This window comes from Camelus dromedarius, chromosome 11 (assembly GCF_036321535.1).
Source record: "Camelus dromedarius isolate mCamDro1 chromosome 11, mCamDro1.pat, whole genome shotgun sequence".
NCBI lineage: Eukaryota > Metazoa > Chordata > Mammalia > Artiodactyla > Camelidae > Camelus > Camelus dromedarius.
Genome location: NC_087446.1, coordinates 3,169,341 through 3,189,096, shown reverse-complemented (window position 1 = coordinate 3,189,096; position 19,756 = coordinate 3,169,341). Strand labels below are relative to the sequence as shown.

Sequence of the window (19,756 nt, the reverse complement as noted above, 5' to 3'; positions counted from 1 at the left end):
CCTGTGCCCTGATCCGGTCCTGGTTTCCCATCTGCAGAGCTGTAGCCCGAGACATTCTGACCATCCAGGGCCTGAGCTGTGGCCCAGGGGGCAGGGAGTGAGTCCCTTGAAGACCTTTGAGTCCCCAGGCCACGCTGCCACTGCTGCCCGGGAGCTGGATTCCAGGGCTCCTTGAGTTTCTCTGTTGGTCCCTGAACCTTTTCATTTAAAAGGTGGGCTTTGCAGCGTTCAGCTCGGAGCTCACCTTCGTCCCCTGGCAGCCTGACAAAAGCACCCGCAGATGCAGCCTGGTTTCCCCACATTTGAGGGTAGCCAGGGTTTTGATTTATGGAAAATGGAAAATCGGGCCCAGAAAGTTCTAAATTGCAACCCGGAGGAAAATTCCCAAGTAAATACCTTTTTGTTTTCCTGATGGAGAGGCGTTTGGGTCCTGTTTGTGCAGGCCTGAGCAGCCGGCCGGAGCAGACACCACCAAATACTGAAACTGAGCTCGGCACCCACAGGGGTATCCACGGCTGCTTTTGTCCTTAGATGAGACGGCAGTTGGTACTGGAAGATTTGGGGTTCCAGAGACAGGGGTATATAAGCAGAGACGATTAGAACATCTTCATGATTGTGACAGCCACATTCTGCTGCTGTAAGCTGGGGGGGTCTTTCCACCCAAATATTTAGCAAGCACCAAATAAAACACTGGTGACGAAGTAAAAGTAATAGGAAAAAAAGAGTGTACTAAATTCTAAAGGCTCAGAAGAGTCAAGAGTGTAGAGAGACTGACTGGTGGGAGAGTGGGGAGGAGGGTGGTCATTTTTAAAGGATTTTTACCTTTACTAGCTGCCCACTTATCTTTTAAAAAAATTTTTGGTGTAATCAATGTAGATGAACAGGCCTTTAATCCTAAATCCTGGAATGATGGGTAGTCAAATTTCCTGAGCATTAATTCTTTTTTGGACAAGGTAGGGGCAAGTAGCATAAGATAATTAATTTCCAATAAATGAGCATTTTCATTCTAAATTAGTATTTTCCACTGAGATTATGCTCCTCTAATGGTTTAATGTATACAGATAACACATTTTCCAGCATGCACCTTACGTAGCTGGAATAGCTTAATGTGATTAGTTATCATCTCAGTTTTTTTAACTTGGGTAATAATATTTTACGTCCTCCAAATCGGTAAAATTCCACAGAAGCTTTTTTTTTTTTTTAATCAGGCAGAAAATATCAGCATTCTCCATGGCACCCAGTACTTCTCAGCAATATTTTTTTTTTAAAGAAAGTACCACACATAGCAGTTTTCACATCATTGCTTCTATATAAATTCCACTATAGACTGAAATTATACATCCTCACAGCACAGATGGGCTGGTCTGTCATTATGACTGCCGGGTCCTTGTTGGAACACATAGCATATTTCAATTGTGGAGTCGACAATTTCGAAGAACTGAGGTCAAAATAAACAAGTTGCATTTACGTATAAAAACAGCCTTATTAAGTGATCTTCTGATCTCCTGAAATATTTGGTAGAGGAACAACCATCACCTTCATTAAAATTTAATTTAAAATTGGAGCTTCACCTGCACCTCACAGGACTCCAAATGCCCGATGTCAAAGGGCCTTAAATGTTTTAATTAATTACGAATTTTATCTTGTTTTGCATCATGAACAGCATTACACTAGATTTATATTAAAAATTACAGGGTTTAGGACTTTTGATTTGAATATCGTCTTGATCTCTGTAGGGAAGACATGAACTCTTTCGCTGTTCTATATGGACTTTCAAAAATTTTTTCAAGACGTTTTTGAAAAATCAGATGATAAATATTTTGCATGGTCTAAAGGTATGTGTAAATCCAAACTAAAAAAAAAAAAATTCAACAGGTAAACTGCAAAGTGTAGCTATAAACTTTAAAAAAAAATTATCTTGCCGAGATAACAAAGTGCAAAATTTATTGGTCCATATCAACGCACATGAGGGCAGAGTGGTTTTACAGCCACAGTAATTTGCAAATGATGATAACTGTTTATTTTGTGAATTTGCTCACATCATGATGTAATCGGTTCTGAGGGTTCTTTTCCCGCCCCCTCCTTATTTTGAAGGGTTCGCGTCGGCGTGTCTGAATTCTGGACTCAGGCTCCGCCACCTTCAGCCTCCGAGGCCGTCCCTGGCTGGGGCAGCAGCCCCAGAGTCAGCCGCGCTGAGTGGGAGAAGGGTGCTTCCCTCTGCGTGTCTTGAGTGCTCCTGACACCCTCCCATCTGTCAGTAGCAGTGCTTTGTTGTGGCTTGTTTATTTTAAGGAAGCTACCTGTTGGTCGAGATGTTGGGGGAATAATAGGAAAAGTGAAACGTGGATGAAATTTGCCCGAGACGTTTGGCAGCTGCTTTCTGTAGTGACTCTGCTCTCGGATTTTTTAACCACGTCATCCTTTCTGAATTAGTTCTTGGGCATGCGTCTCCACATCAGAACTATATCGATTAGCAGCCCTGTGAATATGGCTCTGGTATGGGACTCTCAAAGATCAGGCAAATGAAGCCGCCCAGCCCTCCCAAGCCAGGGTCTCAGAATACCGGTGGTCACAGTAACCATGCCATGGTGATGGCAGTTAGGACAGTACGTGCACTGTGTGCAGCGCACCACACCAGGCTCCCTCCACATTTGGAAGAGGAGGATGAAGGAGAGGGTGAGCTCCAGAACTCATGGCCTAGGTGTAAATTGAAGTGTTTTAATTTCCTGGCAGTGCTGATCAAGGGCAAGTCATTTCACCTTTCTGTGCCTCAGTTTCCTCTTCTGTAAAATGGGGACAGTAAGTGTCCCTGCTTTGTAATAATACATGTAAAGCACTTGGCACAGCATTTCATCTATAGCAAGCACCCCATAAATGCTATTAATTCTTGATTTATGTTTGAGTTTTGGAAATGCCTGCAAGGCGGGGGTCGTCATCCCTGCTTCTTCTAGGGAGGCACCGAGCCTCGGAGGTTCAACCAGCTGATGAGGGTTGGAATGAGATTCAAACCCAAAGCCTTCTGCATTAAATGATAGTGTGGAATTGTGTGCCTGCACGGCCGCCTGATGTGGATGGCATGCCTGGGCCTGTGCACCTTGGTGGTGCTGGAACACGTGTGCAGACACACAGGTGTCCTGTGCTCCCTGGTCCCTGGGCCACCCAGGAGATGTCTGGTCGGGCGTCCCATGGCCCCCCGGGGTGGGTCGTCCTCCACAGCCCAGGGCTGGCCCACACCAGCGATGGGTGGACAGGCCGCCCAGGTGCCGGGCTCTGGTGGGTGAAGGAAGGCCTGTTGGCCAGGCCGGCTGCACTCTGGGCCCTGGCCAGGCACCCGCTGTCTCCTCGGAGGGGGCAGGCCGTTCCGGACGCCGGCCATTTTTAGACTGGGAGGAATGGCATTGAGCCTCCAGCCCAGGAGAGGAAATGGCGGCGCGGGCAGGCCCAGGACAGGATCCGGGAAGGCGGGCCGAGGGCGGGGGCGGCCGGAAGGCCCGGGTGGGCCAGTCATCTTGCTGGCGCCCTCTTCCAAGAAGCGGGCAGCAGGGCCGGCCTTTTGTGCAGGTCTGCGTGTGCGCACATGTGTGTGCATGTGTGCACGCGTGCCTGCATGCCGTGCTCAGGCCCTGAGCCGCACACCTGGGAGCTTTAGCAGGTCCAGTTTCCCCACCAGGAACATGGTAGGGACTGGGGGGACCTGATGTGACGGCGTGAACCCCCAGCCCACTTTTGGGCAAACAAGTCCTTGAGGCTGACTCTTACCACCAGGCCTCGGTTCTCTCATCTTTAAAGTGGGGGTGACAGCATCAGCCTCGGGAAACCGTCAGATGCAATGAGGGAGAGGTCCCGGAGGCCAGCGGCCGGCCTGTTTTATCCCATAAGGAGGAGACCAGAGGCCAGGGCTCTCAGGTGAGCTGCCTGCCCATCTTGGCCTCAGTTTCCCCTCCCTGAGGCAGAGGAAAATCCCTTGTTAGATGATGTCACCTGCCACTGACGGGAGCAGGTTTTGGGGGGCCCTGGAGGAGGATCAGGCCTCTGGTCCCTGTGACTCTGGGTGGATGGGAGGCAGAGGCCCGGCCTGCTGACCCCAGAAGGGAGCCGGGGGTGGGTCCCAGGGTCGGGTGCTGGCTGTTCCAGCCTGTGGGCCTGTGCGCGGGAACCTCTGGCCCGTTTCCTGGGAGCCCGGCCCTGCCCGGGATTCCTGCGGTGGGTGTGCCCGCACTTCCGGTGGCCGTGGGCGGAGGCCCTGGAGGCCCGCGACGAGTTCCCGCCCGCCCGGCCTCCTGGCGGTGCTGCTCCTGTCGCTCGATGGGACGCTGGGACAGGACGATGGGACACGGACCCCCACCTGAGTCCGCAGTGCGGGGTCCAGGCGGGCGGCCCCCCGCCCTCTGGCCGGGCTCGGGAGCCTGGGCCGGGGCAGTGGAGGCCTCCTGCGGCCACGAGGGGGCTTGGCGGTGCGGAGAGGGCCTCCAGCTCGCGCCTTTGTCGTGAAGGCACAGCTATTGAGTGGCTCCGCGCCCACACTCCCGGGACTCCCAGCACCGGGGTTGGGGGGTGGGCCTCGAGGGTCTCAGCACCAGCCCTGGGTGCTCCTGCCTGGCCTGTGGCCGGCGCCAGTGGGCGGCTCATGCGAACAGCCTCCAGGTGGCTGCTCGTGGGCCCAGCAGCGTGGCAGGCCCCCACAGCCCACAGCCTCGGAGGATGCCTCGAGGGACAGGCGTGGCGCCACTCTCAGTGTCCAGCTGCCAGGGGAGGGGTGAGTGAGACCAGCTGGGGCAGGACCAGCGCTGGGAGCAGAGTGACAGAATCTGCCTTGGCCCGCTGGAGAGAGCCAGGGGCCACACTTCTCTCCTTCAAGGGAGGCCAGCTCACGTCTGATGCTGCAAACAGGACTCAGCTCCCTGAGGGGAGACGACCTTCAGTGACCTGCTAAGCGCCAGGCCCAGGGCTGCGTACTTTAATCCTTTTTTTCAAACAGCCATTTTAAAATTTAATATGCCCAATTCTATTTCATTTCAACATCCAGTCAGAGCCAGCGTGTACCAGCGCTGCCCTGGTGCTGGAATAGGGCTCTGACAGGTCGCCTGCATCCCTCCCTGTGTGGAAGGTGGGTTTTAACTGTTCTCGGACTGAGAAAACTGCAGTTCAGAGAAGCCAAGGCACGTCCCCAGAGTCACACAGCTAGCAGGTGACAAAGATGGACCCCAAATGCAGGTCTCTGGCTGCAGGACCCACACTGTCCCCTGGCAGGGTGGGAGCAGCCCGGCACAGGGTTCCTGTTTGTGTTCAGCCTCTCACAGGTGCTGGCCTTGGCAGGCTCTCCCCGGAGACCCGTCACCAGGAAGACCAGTCTTTTGGGCGGGAGTTCTGTCCCAAAGGAGAGCCAGGATTTGCCTCCATCCCTCTCCTCCTGGGCATCATACATTGTGCTGGTTCTGGGGTCCCCAGGGCCTGTCCCCAGGATCTAGGGCCTGCTGGTTGCCCTGAAAGGCCCCCGGGCATCCTGCTGGGTGAGGGCTCCAGGCCTTTGGGCTGAGAGCACTGGCGGGTATGGACAGCAAGCAGCACACAGTGTGGCCACAGGCGACGGGAAGGAGGGAACATGGGGCCATCCTTCTGCTCAGTGTTCCTACGGTCCACCGGGGGACATGTACGAGGCTGCAGGCCCAGGTGATCTCTGAAACTCTGCAGAGAGTTTTGCCCTTAAGCGCTGGGAGTAAAACCTTTGAGAGATGCTGTAAAAACCCCAAACAGGCAAGACCGTTTTGCAGTCTTGAGCATTCTCAAAATGGTCCTTTCTGTTCTGTGCCAAATCCAGGCCCTTCCATTGTAGCAGGAACCTGCGGTGTAGACCATGAGCCCAGGGTTTTTCTCAGGTTTTTCACAGTGAGCCCCATTGCAGGCACTGACTGCTCTCCCGTGGATGTGCACATGCCTTGTCTTGGGGTCTGTGGATGGGCCAGGAGCTGGGTGTCCCTGGTGCTGAGGTCTGCTGCAAGACTGGGTTCCAGGGTGAGGGCACTTCCTCAGGTGAGGGCAGAACAGAGGTGCCAGGGTGCCGTGGCTGGGCCAGGAGAAGCTCTTGTGAAACCGATCTCTGCAGGCGAACGGGGACCCTGTCCTGTCTGAGGGACCCCGCTGTCGGTCTCCGTCTGTGTGGCCCCCTGTGGCGTGCTCCTGTCCCTGATTCCATAGGTCTCAGGTTGGGGCACCAGCTTTGGGCAGGCCCTGGCTCAGGGCGCGGGAGGGGACGGGCAGCACTGGGGCAGACCTGGTGGAGCACTGGGTCTCGGGCCTGAGGGGCTAGTGCATGACTGGCGGGTCTGCCCCCACCCACCTGCTCACAGGCAGGGGGCCCTCTGGGAGGCCCAGACCCAAGCTGAGAGGGTGCCAGGCTGGGGTGGGCCCAGCCGGGTGGGGAGCAGAGTTAGTCTGGAACACCACTTGCGAGTGCCCAGGGAATCCAGGAAGCCTCCTGGAGGTGGCAAACCCATGGCCCCCGGCTTGTTACCGAGTCCAGCCCCAGGCCTGCCACGTCCCAGGGCCCTGCTGCCAGGCGCAGTGCCGCCCCTCCCACCGCCCCACGCCAGCCCTGCACAGGCCACATCTGCTGTGGCAGCCATGCCAGAGCTCCGCCTCCTCCTCTGTCCCCATGGAAACCGGGGCGGGGCGGGCCTACAGCATTTGGCCCACTGACTGGTTTCCATTAGAGCGGGTCTACCTTCCTTGAGACTTGCCCCTGAAGTTCAGGGCCTGCCCCCCGGGGTTTCTTCCCCGCATTTACTGAGCACTGGCCTCTACCGCACCGGGGGACCTAGCAGCCTGGGCCCGCCTGTCCTGGCTGACATCCCTCAGTGGAGTGAGCGCCCAGAGTCCCGCCCAGGGCTGCGGCGGCTCTTGGGCCTAACAGGCTGCAGGCCCAGACCCCGTTTCTTCTCGCCAGGCCCAGGCCCAGCGGCTGCTGAGGTTCAGACGCAGGGCCCGAGTCGGGCTCCTGTCCCGGCCGTCCCGGGGACCGTGAACGAGCCCCCTCCTGTCTCTGGGCCTCGGTTTACCCCCTATAAAATGAGAGGGTAGACGGTTTTCTTCAGGTTCTCACCGTGCCGTAAGAGAAAGAGAAAGAGAAAACGAAGCTGCAGCAACGCCTGCCTCCTGGAGTCTCAGTTCTGGGATTTTTGTTTGTTTTCAAAGGGGGATTTTTTTTTTTTTAAAGGAAGGAGCCATGGAATTTGACCGGAGACCAAATTTGAGAGGCCGAGGCCAGCCAGAGCCTGCGGACCAAGGGCACGGGGAGGCCCGGCTCGGCTGCGGGCGGCCGGAGGCCTGTGCAGCTGTGCCCGCCGGGCTCCACTTGGCACCTGCTGGGTGCCCAGTGACCTGGCTGTGAGCGCAGTGAGTGGAGGCATGAAACGTGCCCCTGACGGAATCAGAAGGCTCTGGGAAACTATCCGAGAGGTTTCTGCAGGTCAGAAATGTGGACAGAAAATGAGATCCAGCTTAAAAAAAACCAGCCAGTCATCCTCCAGGGAGACTGGGGGGCCTGCGAGAGGCCTGGGGGCCGCTGGTGCTCGGTTACCTCTGCAGCGCTCGTGCAAGGCTGGTCTGCAGCAGCTGCCCCAGACCCAGCCTGGCAGCCTGGTGGAGGAGCCGTCTTCCCCACTTCTTGGGCATCATGAGTTTCACAGCAGATGATGAGTGACAACTTGGGGACTTTTTGCCCCACCTGCCAAATGGGTGGTTTGGCTCCTCCCATGAGAACTCTCAGCTCCCACTTGCTTACCATGAAATGTCACAGATGTCATGGGGGCCAGTCTCTGCTGGGTGTCTGCCACTGGCACACTGCAGACACTTTCCAGCTTATGACAAGGAGCAGACTCTACGGGGGTCCTGGGGTGGCAGGCCTTTCAGAGCAGTGGGGAGTGGTCTGCCGGGTGGTTTGGGAAGATGCTTTCCTCCCTGGGCCTCAGTATCCTCAGCTGTAAAATGGGGATAGTAGCCCTGACCTGTCGGGTCAGTGTAAAAACCAGATGAGAGCTGTGGTCAGGGCTGGATACGTGGAAGGTGGCGGCACAGAACGGCATCCACCCTCACGTCCCTGTTGGGAATGCGGCAGGCCGCATGTCTTCGATTGCCGCAGACCCGCAGTGGGGCTGACCCTCACCCAGCTCACCTCCAGGGAGAGTGCGGACACACTGACGTTTCTCAAGGTCACCTGGAACTTCTGGCCCTGGGTAGCCAGCACGACGGTGTGTCCTCTTCCTCGTCTGAGCCATGGGGCTGAGTCCATTCCCCACTCAGCTTTGGACCTGCCTCCCACCCGAGTCCGCCAGAGTGTGCCGACCGATCGCGGTGGCAGGAGGAGCAGCCGACAGGCCCTGGGGACACGGTCACTGCAGCCCAAAGGGCAGGGTGGTGGCATCTTCAGTTTTCTGTCCTGGGCAGGAACGAAACTCTGGTTTGAACGATGGTGCCCCGGCCTGCCCTCCCGGTAAAAGTGGGCCGAGGGAGTGAGCTCGGAGGAGCTGGCTGCTGTGCTGGCCGAGGTTGATTTAGACATACAGGGAGACTGGGATAATGTAGGAAATGAAGGGAATTTCCCCAGGGAAAGGGGGAAGAGAAGAAAGAGGAGCTTAAGTGCCCAGATAATTATAAAGCCTGGCGTGGTGATTTATGGCTACGGGCGGGCTCCTCTGGCCGGCTCCACCGCCCCTCCCGCCTCAGTCCTCTGCACCCCAGAGACCCGCAGGTGGGGGAGCAGCGAGGCCAGCACCCCGGCTCGGCCTGTGTCACGGGGACAGAGCCCTCTGTGTGCCGGCCCTGACGTCTTTTATCTGGGGTGACCTCACGGAACCCCAATGTGCCACTAGCCAGAAAGCTGAGGTCTGAGAGGCTGAGCCCCTCACACAGATCTAAACGGTTGTGCCCGAGCCAGACCAGCCAGTGTCCCAAACTCCAGACCCTTCCCTCTGCCCACAGCTTCGTGTGGGGCCTCGGGCCGCCAGGGCCTGGGAGGCAGTCCATTAGAAAGATGACAAGTCAGGGTGGGGCTGGCAGCTGTCACTGTTGGTGCCACAGGAGGGGGACAGCCAAGACCATGGAGGTGGGCAGAAGCAAAAAGGTGCATTTTCTGGCTGGAATCTGGGGCTGCTTGGTCTGAACTAGAGGAGAGACATGCACCGGCCAGGATGCAGGAGCGGCCACTGCCGGCCCAGGCGGGCTGCTGGGCGCTGCGCCACTTAGGGCCTGACCTTGGATGGCTCCACTGGGGGCTTCACTCTGCTGTGACCGCACCCGTTCCCTCCCTCCTGCTAAAATTCCTGGGGGATGTCCCCACAGCTGCAGACCTGCCCCGTCATCCTCGACTCCCTTCCTTGCCACACCCAGACCATCCCAGGTCCTTCCTGTTCTTCTGTCTTTCAACATTTCCCCAACATCCTTCTCCACCTGCCAGACAGTGCCCAAGTCTTGCCCATCCAGGAATGACCACAAGGCAGGCCTCTGCCCTGTCACCCATCCTGCAGGGTCTCCTCCAGCTCCCGGCCGAAGTCCAGTCTCCTCTTCATGGGACTCGAGAGGCTCCCGACTACCTGCCCTGTCCCCCTCCGCAGCACTGCCCCTCACCTCTCCAGACTGTGGCACAGAATCACCTCCTCCTGGAAGCCCTCTCCACTCCACGTGCCCACTACGCTGCGACCCACTGCCCAGAGTTGGGGGATCAGTCATGAGTGTGTCTGCCCTGGGAGACTGGGCACCTCGGAAAGGACGGGTCAGAATCACCAGCTTGGCACAGGGCAGGCTCTTGGGGAACATTTTATGAATGAACGAAATGGAATCCAGAGACTGAAACAGAAGAAGAGGAGACTCTGGGCTCCGAGCTGCCGCACAAGGCACCAAGCTCGCGCGCTGGCCTGTGGCCCAGGGTGCTCAGAGACCCGGCGGATGGAGTTCATCTTCCCACCTGCACCAAATACGTTCCCTGTGAGGGCGAATCCGAGGGGCTTGTGAAACCACACTCGTCACAGACGGTGTGACGCCGCCCGGCGGACAGGCTGGAGCTCTGAACGCCTGCGGCCCGGAGGGAGCACTGCGGGCGAGGCTGCAAGCCCTCAGAGGTGCCCATGGATGGCCGTGGGGCCTCTTCCTCCGCGATCTCGGTGTGAAAGATGGATCCGGCCGCCCATCAGATGTCATCAGTGGGATGCAGCACATTCCGTTCATTTAGATTAGATATTTCCAGTTCACAGATTTCCTGCCCGATCCTGCCCCTAACTGGGGTCCTCTTCCTCCAGGAGGTGATCACAAGCCGCGAGCCCCTCACCTCCCATCCCCGGGCAGTGGCCAGTTTCTGTTGGGTCAGCTCTGGGTGGGACCGGCGGCAGCCCTTGTCTTCCCACCACTCACCATCACAATGAAAAAGGGTGTCAGCGCCCGGCACCTTTCCAGGGGCTTGGCTTGGTATCTTTGTCCAGCTGAGGAGGGTCTGGGACAACATCCATTCAGGTCGTTTAAAAGTACCTTGGGGAGATGACCGCTGACCGGAGGGCAGGGGCCTGGGTAGCATCCCCAGCGCTGTCACAGACCTGCTGTGAGAGACCTCGGGCCAGCCCCTCTGCTGCCGCGAGCCTGTTTCCCCACCTGCCACACAATCTCTCTGTCCTCCACCTCCAACATTGGGTGGGTCTCTGGAAGGTTCTAAGAGGCCGGGTTTGAGGTGCCTGCCTCAGGCGTGTGAAAGCACGTCTGGGCTTTGGGCTGGGACTTCACTTCGGGGGGTCTCCCTGGGGAGCAAGGAAGGATTTATGCGTAAAGATAAGAGGTGTCCATCCTAATGTCTGTTACAAAGGTGGGAAACTGGACCAGCCATTCTCCCGGGCTTGGCTGTGTGGGGTAAGCGGTTGTGATCATTGTGACAAGGTCACCTGATGGGAGGGGTTCCCTGGCGGTTTGGGAGGACACACCAGCTGGCTGGCGCTGGCGTTCACAGCCTCGACTCTGGAGGGAGCGTGCTGTGTGCTGGGCTCACAGCACAGGGTGCCGAGTGTTTACTGCCTCTTTCTCCTTTTCTCAGTTTTGCAAAATAGTGTTTAATGAGCATCTATTCTTTTTGCAATGGAAAAAAAATCATTTAAATTACAAAACTAAGCACTTGGCCAGAGTGAAACTGACAGGCCCAAATTCTCTCTGCGCATTTTCCTGAAAAGAGAGACCTTACAAAAGGTGCAGGTGGTCACAGTGGGGGCAGCACCGTCATCCGGAAGTGTTTTGTCCTTTTAAAAGGAGCAGAGGTGACTTGGGGGGCGGGGGGTGCTCTGAGATGGGGTCCTCGGGGAGGCTCTGGGGCAGAGCCCATCCTCTGGATGAGTGTTAGGGATGTTCCAAGTTTGATGCCTGGAAACGCGTCTTCAGGGAAAGCAGGACCCCATTTTGGGTTCGCGCTAGCACCAGGGCCCCGCTGTTTTGCCGTTCCAGATACTGACCTCATTTGTGACAAACAAACCCCACTTAGCAGATTGGCGTCTGGCAACGGCCTGCTTTCCAGAACAGACTTGGGGATTAGCCTGGTGTTGGCTGCCTTTTGTGAGGACCTACTATGTGTGCCGGCCAAGCTCTTGGGATTTCGCATTCATTCATTGTCTCTGATGACAGCTTTGGATGGTAGGTGTAAACGGGCCCCCTTTTAAGATACAAAACAGGCTCAGAGAGGCCAGGCTCCTGGCAGCTGCACAGCCCAGAAGATTCTGGAGCCCAGGCTCTCCCCAGGGCTGGCGGCTCTATCACTAGGTGCCGTGTCCTTGGGGATTTGGGCGCACCTGTGCCCTGGCCACTCTGCCTGCCGTGGTAGCCGTCGGCTCCCCACGTCCCTGCTGGAGCTCTTCCGGCCCAAGTGAAGTGGTGGGGTTGGGCACAGACCCTGGTTGTGTTATCTGGTGACTCAGGGAGGCTGGAGGCTGTGGCCGCCCGCGGGCTCGCTGGCTGACTTCTGACCCCTCCCAACCTGTCCTGGGCCCCTCTGAGGGCTTGGGGGCCGAGCACAGCACCACCCTGGGCCAGGTCTCAGTCCTGCCCACTGCATGTCTGCACAGAAATCGAGGGTTGCTCCAAGCACGATCCGTTAGCACCTTTCTCCTGCAGTGGCCGCTAAGAGGAGCCAGGCTGAATGCTGAAGACAAGTGTGGACAAGGCAGGGCTGAGCCCCCGGGGGTCTGTGTGCCCGTGGGTCTCGGCCCTGCAGCTGGGCCAACATCAAGGTTCCTGCCGGTGCTCAGAGCCTCCTGCCCAAGGCCTGGCCCCAGCTGTGTCCGCTCAGGCCCGGGCCCTGGTGCATTGGTCAGTTGTCAGACAAGAGGCTGGGGGCGATTTCTCCAGACACTGGAGTACGGAGTGACTTCTCTTACATCCTCGAAGCATGCAGGGGGATCGGCACTGAGCCCCACTGTGCCGCGTGCGTCGTGTCTAATCCCGCGTGTAAGTCTGAGGAAGCCGGCATCGCTGTCCCGTGTTACAGATGAGGAGACTGAGGCCCGGGGAGGCGAAGGGGCTTGTCACAAGGACAGAGCTGAGACGGGAACCCAGTGGCCCCTGGCCACCCTGCAGATGGACGCAGGAATGTTCTGGAGGCCAGAGATACTCATGGACGGGGGTGAGGAGGGCCCGGGGTGGGACGGGGACCAGCCTCCGGGGCACCCTGCTGGGCCTGGTGCTGTTTCCAGCCTCAGCGGGCCAGAGCCTTCCAGAGGACAGAACTGCATCTCAACAAAGAACCGCCAAGAGGGCCTGGGCTGGCCCTGCCATCCGAGGGCCCACACCATGGGGACGGGCTCTGAGCGGTGCCGGCCCCGGGCTGGTTTTGGGGCTGGGAGAAGCGAGCGTCACCGTGAGCTGCCTTGGGCTTGGGCCTTCCATCTCGTCACCTGTAATGCCAGCCACAGCCCTGCGAGGCCGGCATGCTGTCCCACCTCACGGCGGGAAACTGGGCCAGAGAGGGCAGTCCTGTGCCTGGAGCCACACAACGAGCGGAGGCGGTGGGTCTGACCGACTCCCCCTCGCTTCCCCCGACAGCCTGCCTCCTGGGCCCTGGAACTTGGGAGGCTCGTGCCCCTGAGGGTTCACGGGTGATCCTGAGACAGGCAGGGGCCCTTCTGTCACACCGCGTGGGCTGACCCATTAAGAGAGAGGATGGCCGGGGGGCTGGGTATAGCTCAGCGGTAGAGCATGTGCTTAGCGTGCACAAGGTCCTGGGTTCAATCCCCGGTACCTCCATTTAAAAAGAGAGGGTGCGGGGGATGGCTTTGGGAGGCTCAGGCCCCCCCGCCGTGGAGCGATGCTCTCTCAGGAGATCTTTAAAGGCTCCGAGGGCACGTCACTCACCGTGTGTGTAACCAGGAAGCACGGTGACTGCAAGCAGGTGGAGAATGAAGACAGCAGGCCAGGGGCTGGTATCGCCCGGGCGCCTCTGTGTGCCAAGTACCCGACACGGCCTCTGCCCACGTGGGACCCCAGCGGGCACTAAGCTGGCTGCTCTGTGGTCACCACTGGGCAAGTGACTGAGAGGATACAGGGGAACCGAGTGTCCCAGAGGGAGGACATCCTGTAAGTGCCTCTGTGAGGTTGGAGGGGGCACCCTGGCCCAGAACGGCCCCGTGGGCAGCTGTCCTAGTGGGTTATCTGGCCGTGGCCACGTGTGGCTCGTGTGGCTCACAGGGATCCAGCCTGGGCCCCAGAGCTGCCCTGCCTCTGCAGCGGGAGCACCACTCGCCTGTCAGGAGGGAAATTCACACGCCAGGTGTGCAGAGCAGGCGGGGGGCGGCCCACGGGGCCGCCAGCATCTCCCCCTGTTTGTCGCCGCTAGATGTGACCTTGTCCTGGTTCGCCTCTCCCAGCTCCTGTGCTGATTCTGACGCTAACGTCAGCGAGAGGACGACTGAACTGGGCTGTTCACAGAAGCGAGGCCCAGCCCCTGGGCCCGTGGGCGTTCAGCGCATGGCCCAGGGTGGTGCCCTCCTGAGCCCCAGCCGGGCCCTGCTCATCGTCCAGAGGGAAGGGTGGGTGGGTGCACGTTGGCACCCCCACACGGTGGGAGGGTGTCCAGTCTGTGGCCTTTCTTGGGTCGGCCGCAGGGCCTGTCCTGTCTCAAGTGACGGCAGCAGAGCGACCCAGCCCAGGCGCCACGCGCGAGGGGCCGTCGGGGTTTCCTCCCGGGCAGAGGGGTTTGTTCGGCCCATCCTGCTGGTGGGAGAGGCAGGGGCTGTGCAGCCTCAGGGCAGCCCCTTCTCGGGGGGGGGGGGCTGTTCCCCCTCCTGTGAAACAGGACAGTGATGTGCTCGAGGCCGGAAGCCTGCACAGGCTCTGAGGCGGCGGTAGCCAGGCCTGAGCTGACCTCCTCACCCCAGCTTCTCCCGGAACCTCCCAGCGCTCACAGGCTCAGACCTCATTACCCACATCCTACAGTCAGGGAAACTGAGGCCGAGAGAAGCACTAGGCAGTGAGTGCGGGGGAGGCAGGGTTAGATGCCAGAGTGGCGTGACTCGGGGCCCCAAGCCCACGCGGCGTGGGTAGGGCGCGCTGGGCTCCCAGGTCCCCATCGAAGAGCTCCTGCCCTGTGACCAGGACCCAGGGAGCAGAGCAAAGGCTTCCCTGGTCTGCTGTGGCCCCGCCACCTGCCCTCTGGCCTGATGATGGCACTGACTGGCCTCCTTGAAGCAGATGGAATCAGGGAGGCCCAGGCAGGCTGAGTCGTTGGTGCAAAGACTCTCTGAGCAAGCTCTGTACCATCAACACCCACAGCCGTGCCAAGAGGTGGGCACACCGGCTCCCACCGCCTCCTACGAGCTGTTTGCCTAGGTAGACTTCTTTGGTGCCCTCAGCCTCGGTTTACCCGACTGTAACTCTTAGGAGTACCTCCTAGCAGAGTTTTGGGGATGCACAGTGACCCCCGGAGCACCCATGGCTTCAGTGAGCCTGGGGGTGAGACACCCCCAGTCTTTGCACCTGAGAAGCAGCAGGGGTTTATAACCCACTGAAAGGCAGAAACCTCCCCAACCTGGTGCTTTCCTGGCCTCCTCTCCCTTCACTGGAGCTCAGCAGGGTCCAGCTTCATCCGTTCGGGTTTATGGGTGTATGAGTGAGATGAGAGGACTGTGGCCTGCTGCCCCTCAGAGAGGGTGGCCCTAGAAAATGGCAGTGTTTCGGGCACAGTCACATAGATACAGTGGCCTCCTGGCCCATGGTGGCCCCTGAGAGACTCTGGGTTTCCCCTGAGCTGTGCTGGGCCCTGTGGGTCTTAGGGGAGGGTGGGCCGGAGCCAACAGGGTACAGACGCAGGGGGTGCGCCCCCCACACGCCTGGGGGCTCCTTCCCAGGACTGAATCAGCGTCTCTCTCCTCCAGGTCTTGCCCCTCCTTCCCGGCCACCTTGTTGCCCCACTGATGCCTGGAGCTTGGATGACTGCGCCTCCTCCAGGTCAGTGCAACGTTTTGAAAGTTGAACATCAGAGCTCCCCACCCCCTCCCTCCAGGTACCACCCTGGGCTGGGCATGCCTGAAAGGACACACACGCACATGTAACACACGCATGTGCACACATAAGCGCATGCTGGCTTGGCCTCTGGAGGACCGAGGGGCTGGGCGGTTGCTTCTCGCACATCTGGGGCTCAGCTGGGCCCTCTCCCGCCATGGCCCCGCCCCTCCGGCCTCTTTCTGCAGCCAGGGGGCCCAGGGTCTATAAGGAGTCAGGGCTGGCCCAGGTCTCACCCCAGGAAGCGGGACTGTCCTCCCAGCTCCCTCCTGCACTTAAGTTGGGTGAAGCCGCCTTTGCGAGGAGGCAGCCATCGCAGGGGTCAGTGGTGGGCGAGTGGGCCAAGGGCTGGGGACCGGGAACCGCTGGGCAGTTGGCAGCATCTGCCCCTCCCGCCTCGTGCCCTGATGGAACTGTCGTGCCCAGGGTCCGTGGGGCCCTCCCCCAGGGGCCAGCCTGAGGTGACGTCTGCCAGGCCCGCTTGGCTGCTTCCAGCCTCCTGGGGAGTCGGCAGGGGTGTGAGAGCGGGACCGGATTGGCACCATCTCCCCTCCCCTGCTGCTGCCATGGCCAGGGGCGGGCCAGCCTCCTGGGTCTGTGTGGAGAGGACCTGGGACCCCTCTGCCATCTGGGCTTCGCATGTTTACAGGTCCCGCCTGCCCACCAGACTCTGCAGACACTGCACTGGGGCTTGTGTGTCTGCACCCAGGGCCTGCACCAGCCGGTGCCCAAGGGTTGGGTAGGACACGGGTGCTGGGGAGAGGAGGCCCCTGGGGACAGCAGAGACAGGGAGGAAAGGGGTGTGGGAGGGGACACAGCAGAGGAAAGGAAGAACAGCGGAGGCAGAGGGAAAGCAGGCCCGGGCTCGGGGAGGAGATAGACGGAGCAGAGCGACCAGGGACTGCACGCTGTCGCTGGGGAGACAGGGCCTGCTGGGCTCCGCTCAAGGCCGTCGAGTCTGGGTGCTTTCCTGGGCAGCCACTGTGAAATCCCCACAATGTCTCTTGGGCAGCAGTGGTGGCCTCCAGGGTCCGGATGAAACACAGGCCCCAAGAGGTGCAGCCAACACCCAGGCCGGCACCAGGACGTGCCTCTGGGACCTGGTCCCCAGACCCTGCCAGGCACATGCAGGAGGCCACGAGGGCACATCCCCAGGAGTGGAGACGGGGTCCAGGGGAGCCCGGGCCGGTCCAGCTGGGAGGCTGGAGGGGCTCCTGGGCCAGAGTGATGGGGGCCGTGCATAGTGGCCGAGGCCCAGGATGTGTGGGGAAGGGCCCAGAGCGCATTGTGCAACGATGGAGGATAAGGCCAGTGCACACAGTCGGTGCTTACTCAGTGCTCACCCAGCACCTGAGTAATCACCGGGATAACCACACAGCTTGGTCACTGCGAGGATGAGAGCGTGCCCAGGGCCACCCTCCTCCATGTGTGCACACCCTCCTCGTTCCTCCCCAGGACCTGGCACGGTGGTCTGTCACCTCCATTCTGTCCATCCAGAATTGGAGGCTCCGGGGCTCGGAGCAGCCCAGCTCCAGTCTCGTCAGTGATTCTGCAGGGCTGTTGGGGTGATGGAAGCCCTTTGGGATGCTGGCTGGAGCTGGGGGAGAATTGAAGGTTTAGAGGGGGCAGTGACTCACTTGGGTGGCTTTGTTTTTGAACCAACTCATAATTGTTCTTCTGCGAGTCTGCCCAGAGGTGGCCTAGGACGGCGAGGTCTAGGCCCTGGGCAGCGCCCTGGTCTCTTTTCCCTGCTCCTGCACCTGCCGCCTCACCCACGTCCAGCAGCAGACGGGAGACACGTGGGCCCAGTCGGCACCCAGTGCTGGCCAGTTTTCTGAAGGGAATTGTCCCTGTCCTCCCTGGCACCCTGCAGATAGAGGCCACCCTGTCCCTTGGGAGTTGGCATGGATGTGGGTTCACAGGAAATCAAGGCTTGGGCGGTGGCTTAGCACCCATGGCAGAGCCAGTGTAGAGAGTTGCTGGCCCTAAATCTGACCTGTGTCTGGGGCTACAGCATGGTGAAGGGGTGACAGCCTTTTTACATGGGTGATGGCCAAGGGCGTTCTGGTGCCTCAGCGCTCCCGGGCAAGCCAGGCTGAGCAGGCACGGTGCTCTTGGAGAAGAGCTGCTCAGACTTGTGCCTGCTGGGGCAGGGACGTCAGGCTGCTGGACAGGGTGGACACAGCTGAGCTTCCAGCCCAGTAAAGTCCAGGGAACAAGGCCTCCGGCAGCGGAAGCAGGCATGAGTCCTGAGCGTGCCTGGGAGAGCCCTTGGTGAAGACGGCTGTTTTGCTCATGCCTCGGGACTTGTCAGGATACCTGTGGTCACACAAACGACAGGGACAGTGGCTCCTGCCCTGCAACATTGCGTCTCCACCCTGTAGAAGAGGCATGGGCTCCCTCCTAATTCCCCTCTCTCATTCCTTGATGCAGGCCCTGCCCCAGCTCTGGACCTGGCCGCCTCCATCATAGAGCAGGGCGCCACTGTGCCTGAGGTGCGTGAGTAGTGTCTCCCCCGACCCAGTTGCCCTTCGGGGACCCCACGGCTGGCTGCAGCCAGGGCCAGTGCACGGCGACCCCCGGGCAGTCTCCTGGTATTTGTGGGATGGTTCTCAAGGGTTTTAGCTCTGCACAGGCTGGGAGGGGTGGCCTGGGGCTGGACCCACGGCCCCCAGGGCGGTGCTGCTGGTCTCTGCCTTAGGTCTGGGGTTCTGACCCGGACGCCATCTGCTCGGGCGGCAGAGGCTGTGCCTCTTGTCCAAAGGAGGCAGGGAGGGGGCTCCCCAGAGGAGACACAAGACAGGCAAGCAGGACAGGAGTCTTGAGGCTCAAGAAGCGGTTGTGGCCGACTCTGGCCCCAGCCCCGCAGGGCCTTGGTGCTACGGAAGGTCAGGGGGGCTGCGGCCATGCATTGCTGGAGTGGGTCCTGCCGGTGTCCCTCACTGGACAGGAAGGAGGTGCTGGCCTGGACCGCGGGGTGAGCTATGCTGGGATGTCCCTGGAACGCAGGACAGCCCCTTGGGCCTCCTGGTTGGAGGCTGCCCTGACCTCAGGCCAATGAGGACCCCCCAGGGGGGTCCTGAGCAGAGGAGGGTTTTCACCCGGGAGGAGCCTAGGCCTGGGAGGCAGCAAACCTGCATTCACCACCGCAGCTCCTCACGGGTCACCACCTCACGCTGGGCCGCCTCCCCGCAAGGCGGGAGGGCACTGATGCCACAGCCGGGGCAGGGGCCTGTCCTGGGGACCACCCGGAGCCCCTCGAAAGGGCAGCAGGGCTTCTGGTGACCCTGGCAGCTGGGAGCGTGGGCGGAAGGAAGGTTCCGGAGAGCGCACTGCCTGCCCTCTCCCGCCTGGCCCTCCCGGCCTCGGAGTGCTTCCAGCACAGACGTGCTCCCCGCGGGCTGCGGGCGCCCGGCGCTGCGCGAAATGGCCGCCGCCCTCCGCCATCTTGTGTGCGAGGCGGGCGGCCCCGAGTGGCCTGGACTGAGCCCAGCGCCGCCTCCCGCCCCAGCCCGGCCTTGGCCGTGGCTCCCCTGGGCTTGGCACCAGCCGCTGCCTTGGCGAGGCGGCCTGGGAGCCCTGGCCCCTCACCCAGCCCTGCCCAGCCCCTCGCCGCCCCCAGGCCTCCCCGCCAAGCGGACGGAGACGCTGCAGCCAGCGCCCAGGAGAGCTGCAATGAGAGCCATACTCCTGGAGGGGGTCCCTGGCAGCCACCGGGTCAGTGCAGACAGTTCTAGAAACAAGGGGGGGAGGGGCCCCCTGGACACGCCGCGCACAGAGACAGGGAAGCGGCACCCTCAGGCCGCCAACCCCCTTTCCTGCCTGAGGAGTCTCTGGGCTCCTGGCCGGGCGCCAGGCCAGACACTGGGGCCACGGGGGTCAGTCAGGCTTCCGGTCCAGACACAGGCACTGCCAGTCCTCAGGAAGCAGGGCAGGGGGCTTCCTGGAGGAGGTGAGCCCCCTGCTGAGAGAGGCAGGCGGTGCTTCCCTGGGGCCTGGGCCTCGGCAGCTCTGCAGCTCCCAGAGCCGGGGTGGGCCTGCTCACGCCCAGCCCCGCTGCACCCACAGCCCTCGCCTCTGCGGGACCAACCCCCCTAAGGCAGCACCCCCAAGGGCGCTCTCCAGGCTGGGAGCAGCAGGCGTCTCCCTGTGCACCGCGTGCTCTTGCTCTGTGCGCAGTGTGACCAGGCTCGCCCGGCAGCCAGCACCCCGCAGGCAGCGGTAGTGCATTACCCCGGGGAGG

The 19,756-nt window shown here is 60.3% G+C and overlaps 1 protein-coding gene across 13 annotated transcripts in view; it reads left to right on the top strand.

Annotated features, from left to right (window-relative positions):
* The window catches only part of LOC116156538 (uncharacterized), a 61,684-nt gene that overhangs the window by 33,989 nt on the left and 7,939 nt on the right, over nt 1–19,756 (top strand). For 7 of the 13 annotated variants that reach the window (XR_004140397.2, XR_004140395.2, XR_010383087.1 and 4 more), the window contains 2 exons: nt 15,387–15,459; nt 17,947–18,008. Coding sequence is in view for 6 of the 13 variants with exons in the window: in XM_064491367.1 (XP_064347437.1) it covers nt 15,387–15,459; nt 17,947–18,008 (135 nt within the window). In the remaining 7 variants the exon portion in view is untranslated. Of the gene's footprint in view, nt 1–11,469; nt 11,656–15,386; nt 15,460–17,946; nt 18,009–19,756 lie in introns of all 13 variants that reach the window. The other 6 variants (XR_010383083.1, XR_010383085.1, XR_010383084.1 and 3 more) reach the window with 1 other exon arrangement.